At 37.8% G+C, this 5,149-nt stretch overlaps 1 protein-coding gene across 1 annotated transcript; it reads right to left on the reverse strand.

Annotated features, from left to right (window-relative positions):
- Window positions 1–1,300: 1,300 nt before the first annotated feature.
- LOC148579709 (uncharacterized) lies at window positions 1,301–4,723 on the reverse strand. Its single transcript, XM_088490982.1, has 2 exons — window positions 2,193–4,723; window positions 1,301–2,102 (listed from the first exon to the last, which is right to left on the reverse strand). The coding sequence occupies exons 1-2, from the start codon at window positions 4,721–4,723 to the stop codon at window positions 1,301–1,303; spliced, it is 3,333 nt and encodes a 1,110-aa protein (XP_088347108.1).
- Window positions 4,724–5,149: the final 426 nt, after the last annotated feature.

A 5,149-nucleotide genomic window follows, 5' to 3' on the forward strand; every position in this document is an offset into this window, starting at 1 on the left:
CTTTGTGTTGTACTTCAAGAAATGTTCCTTTTTTATTTCGCCTTTGTATTTTTTCCATGCACGACAAAATCCGTTCATTACCCACGGCTTTGAAGTTATTGGAAGAATGAATTTTTGCTAAACAAGACAACAAATTAGAATGTCAAAGGTTAGCATAAATAAAGTAACAAATAAATCTTAACAAAATTATCTATAATTCTTACATACACTGGCATACTCCCACATGTCCTCTTTGAGGTTTTTAGGCACACCATGCCAACTAGTATATAGCAAAGTCACAAAACGAGGATTTCTAACTGTTGTGCCCAAGAGTTGGTTGAGGTTAGATACAACCTCCTTGGTTGGACCTATAGGCTGCCCTCCAAGAAATTCCACCTCCCGTCGATCATTAAAATCAGTGGCATGAAGCTTTTTGCACATAGTCTTTCCACGAGTTTTCTTCTTTATTGTGCCTAAATCCGATTAAAATAACAGAATTTTAAACTCAAATCAACTTAGAAGTAATACAAGCTATATTTTGACAATAAGGTAAAACAAGAAAAGCACCTTCATTACTAGCTTGTCCTCCATTACCCTCATCATTTGCAGCATCATCAAGCTCATCTTCCTCATCTTCCTCATCTTCTTCATCTTCCAAATTTATCCCATGTACCTTAAAATACATGTCAAGACTCATTCCTTTTTTCGTTGAACTTGCAGTTAGCTCGCTTGTATCTTCTCCCTCATCATCAGAACTTAAATCATTTTGTTCCATTGTATCAGCTTCAATAGTCCTCTGATTCCCAGTTTTGGAGGTCTTTTCAGCTTGAGACATTGTCCCGTTCCCATTATGTTCACATTCTTGAAAAAGTGACATTGGTTGCACCTTCTTTTTCTTCTTTGGAGTCCTAGCTTGCTCTTCAATGGCATCTTCCACGATTGTGATGGGTTGGTTTCTTGTTTGATCTTTTGGGTCTTGAGCTTGGAAGCTAGCCTTCTTATTTTCAGCCATGATCTTTTCTCTTTTAATATTGTATTGTTGTAGCAATTCAGCACTTGACCTCACTTGTGTAACCTCAAAGGAATTCTTTTTTTTTGGACTTTTTTCTTTCATTTTTTGTGCTAAGGTACTTATCCGTTTTCTTTTAGCGATCTTTCCTTTCTCCATTCTGCATACACAAAAGAGTTACAATGAAAAAAATGTTATTTTATGAATAATTAAACGAACATAATCAACATAAGCGAGTAATTAAATAAGCAAAATAACTAAAACAAATGAGACATTTAGAATTCTACCAAAACAGCATTACATGAAAACATGTCAAGATGTTTCAGAATCAGAGTCCTCCATGTACTCGTATTCACTCCCCTCATCTTCCTCACCACGTTGTTTGGCAAACATATTTGGAGCCACATCTATAATGGTTGCTCGTAGATCATTCCTCACTAGATCAACTTCGCCATTATCATTTGGGAGACTGGGAATCACTTCAGGTTCACATGGCTCCCTTGCATATATTATGGGGGAATCAGACTCAAGGTCATCACTTATCCTAAATAAATCTCTTGGAATTATTTTCATAACAAAGTGTTTGTCACTCACATATGGGTCTTGCACATAAAAGCATTGGTTTACTTGGGATGCTAGCACAAATGGTTCTTCTTGGTAGCATTTCTTACTGAAATACACATATGAGAGACCAAAGTTGTCTTTTGCAACTGTATACCACTCACACTTAAACAGGACTACCTTAAATTGGCCATAATAATCTAATTCAAACATATCAACTATTCTACCATAGTAGGTTACTTTGGCTTCAATTGGGTTCTTATCTTTCACAGTAGCAAAACTAGGAGTCAATGCCTCCAATGTGACACCACTATTTTGGGTTTTACGTCTCGCATCACGGTGCCTTGTATGAAACCTATACCCATTGATAACATAACCTGAAAATCTTTTTGCAACTCTATTTGGACCCCTAGCCAACCCTTTTGCCCAACCAGGCACATCCTTTTTCATGGCACGAGTTTTAAACCATTCTGAGAACTGTTGACTATGGTCTTTGGCTTTCTCCCACTTTGTTCTTTGTGGATTGTACTCATTTACTGCCTCCTCATGCTCTCTGAAGATCAAATAATCATATTCTTATTTGTTAGTAGGGTAAATTGTTATGATTGAGGTCTACGAAATGACAATGAATCAAACAAAATACCTCATGTAGACTTCGATCTTATCACAATTGTTTAGGATGTATGAATGACCTTGTATTTCTAATTTTTCATCTAACATGAACAAATCTCCCATTTTTCCACCCAAAGGACATCCTTTGCTTGGAAACAAACTCGGAGTTCGCAGCTCATCTGAAACACACTCATCATTGTTTCGAGGGACTCTGTTGAATCTTGTCTGGACATCTTCATGCAAATATCTTGAGCAAAAATTAATACACTCATTCGCCAAATATCCTTCAGCAATGGATCCTTCTGGACGACTTCTGTTACGAACATATGATTTTAGTGTGCACATATATCGTTCAACAGGGTACATCCAACGATATTGAACTGGACCACCTAACCTCACTTCATTTGCCAAATGGATAGGCAAGTGCACCATTATGTCAAAAAAGCTTGGAAGAAAAATCCTCTCCAATTGGCATAATGTCTCAGCAATCTCTGCTTCTAAGTTAACTACCTCATCTATGCTAATTACCTTCTGACATATCCGGCGAAAAAATGAACATAATCGAACTAAAGCGATGGCAACATGGTCAGGAAGTATGCTCTTGATCGGTACTTGCAACAAGTAATGTAACATGAAATGAGCATCATGGGTCTTGTAACCAGAAATCTTCTTTTCCGTTTGCTGCACACATCGAGCGATATTGGAAGCGCTGCCGTCTGGTAATTTTGCCCCTTTTAACACACTACAAAAGATTGTTTTCTCTGCTGCAGTCATTGAGAAGCATGCCTTTGCTAACTTAGTTCTTTTACCATCATTCGTATCTCTTGGTTGAAGATTTTTCCTGATACCCATGTCTTTAAGGTCAAAACGCGCAGCTGCATGATCTTTTGTCTTTCCAGAAATATCCAAAAGCGTTCCAATTATGCTATCAACTATATTCTTCTCTATGTGCATGACATCAAGGTTGTGTCTAAACATGTTGAACTTCCAATATGGTAAATCAAAAAAGATTGATCGCTTTTTCCAATTTGAAATGCCATTCTTTGCTTTCCTTTGCTTCTTCCCAAAAGAATTATCTACCCCTTGCAATATATGAAATACAGTTGTTCCATCTAACAACTGCGGTGGAGACCTAAGTTCAGTTTTCCCATTGAAAGATCTTTTATTATGTCTCCATGGATGGTTCATGGGTAAAAACCTTCGATGATCCATATAAACAGTCTTGTGGCTATGTTTCAGATATATAGAAGAAGTCTCATCATTACAACATGGACAAGCCAATTTTCCCTTTGTACTCCACCCAGATAACATAGCATACGCAGGGAAGTCGTTAATTGTCCATAAAAGACATGCTCTCATGTTGAATGTTTTGTTCTCTTTGGAATCATATGTTTCGACACCTAACTCCCACAATTCTTTTAATTCTTCAATTAGTGGTTGAAGAAAGACATCAATATCATTTCCAGGTGATTGTGGGCCAGGAATGAGTAAAGAGAGCATAAAATAATCAGGATTCATGCTCATCCAAGGGGGTAGATTATACACCATCAGAACAACAGGCCATGTACTATGTGTACTACTCAAAGTTCGAAACGGATTGAATCCGTCGCTTGCTAAGCCAAGTCTCACATTATGAGGCTCCTTTGCAAAATCTTCATGTCGACTGTCAAATGCTTTCCAAGATTCACCATCGGCAGGATGCCTTAACGACCCATCTTTAACACGTTCATTATGATTCCAAGACATAGCTTCAACCGTCCTTGTGCACATAAAAAGCCTTTGAAGTCTGGGAATCAGGGGGAAATGCCTTAGAGTTTTTGCAGCAACTTTACGAGGCTTTTTAGATGAGGTAGCATCGTCCTCTTCTACATGATGCTCAATATAACGGGATGTTCCACAGACATGGCAAGATGAGTCATTCTCATGCCCTTTCCGATACAACATGCAATCATTGGGACATGCATCGATCTTTTGGTAGTCAAGACCCAAATTCTTCACCATATTCTTCGTTTTATCAAAAGAAGTAGGAATATTCAAATGTGGCATTCCTTCTTTCAATAATTCTAAGAGAGAAGTGAACGACGCATTACTCCAACCGTGCAAGCATTTTAACAAGTAAAGACGGATGGTAAAGGATAATCTTGTGAATCCTTTACATCCAGGGTATAGTTCTTGGCTTGCCTCGTCTACCAATTTATAAAATTCTTTTGCACCTTCGTTAGGCCCCATGTTATGTCCATCAACTTGTGTAGTATCTCTGAATCTATCACGTAACAACTCATCAATATTATCATTGCAGTTATATTCCTCATCTGTGTCACTGTCAACATCCATAGCAACAAGTGATTCCCCATGATTAAACCACCGCCTATAACCTTTTACGAATCCATCGCATATTAGATGGTCATACACGACATCTCTCCTTAACCAAAGTCTATTACAACACTTTGCACATGGGCATTGAATTTCATCCCCTTGAGGAATTCCCGGTGATGAAAAAGCAAAGTGTAAAAACTTTTCTACACCGAGTTGATATTCTTTTTCATGACGTGGTGTATCCATCCAATCCTTGGACACATCCATCGAAAACCTATATATTTCAAATAGATAGCTAAGTTTCTAGTTTGAAGTCTTTACTGCTAGTCTCACTAACTGCGAGTCTAGCTTCCTAATTAACTAGGAGACAATTTTCCAAGTCTCCAAAATACTTTGAAGGCATTGGACATAAAATAGCGAAGAAAATTAAATTTTAGCAATTCTTAAAGGTCCTGAAGTGAGTGCCTCAGGAAAGCACTTAAGTTGTCCACATAACATTAATAACAAATTAAGAGATGTATTTAAATTCACATGAACCAACCTTAAATACTGTCGTAATCCGTACAATACCAGCACCAAAGTAGTAGCGCAGCAGAAGCAGAATAGCGGTTCGGCAACAGATAATCAGCACCACAGCAACATCAAAGCAATACCACAGGAGCAGCAGAATAA

This window comes from Arachis ipaensis, chromosome B10 (genome assembly GCF_059453495.1).
Source record: "Arachis ipaensis isolate K30076 ecotype BB chromosome B10, ASM5945349v1, whole genome shotgun sequence".
In the NCBI taxonomy this organism is placed as follows: domain Eukaryota; kingdom Viridiplantae; phylum Streptophyta; class Magnoliopsida; order Fabales; family Fabaceae; genus Arachis; species Arachis ipaensis.

Bases quoted from the DNA above. Each gene is read 5' to 3' on its own strand.
- LOC148579709 (XM_088490982.1), bottom strand. From the start codon at position 4,723: ATGGATACACCACGTCATGAAAAAGAATATCAACTCGGTGTAGAAAAG. The intron at 2,103-2,192 runs GTATTTTGTTTG...TTTGATCTTCAG, and splicing joins AAGATCGAAGTCTACATGAG to AGAGCATGAGGAGGCAGTAA.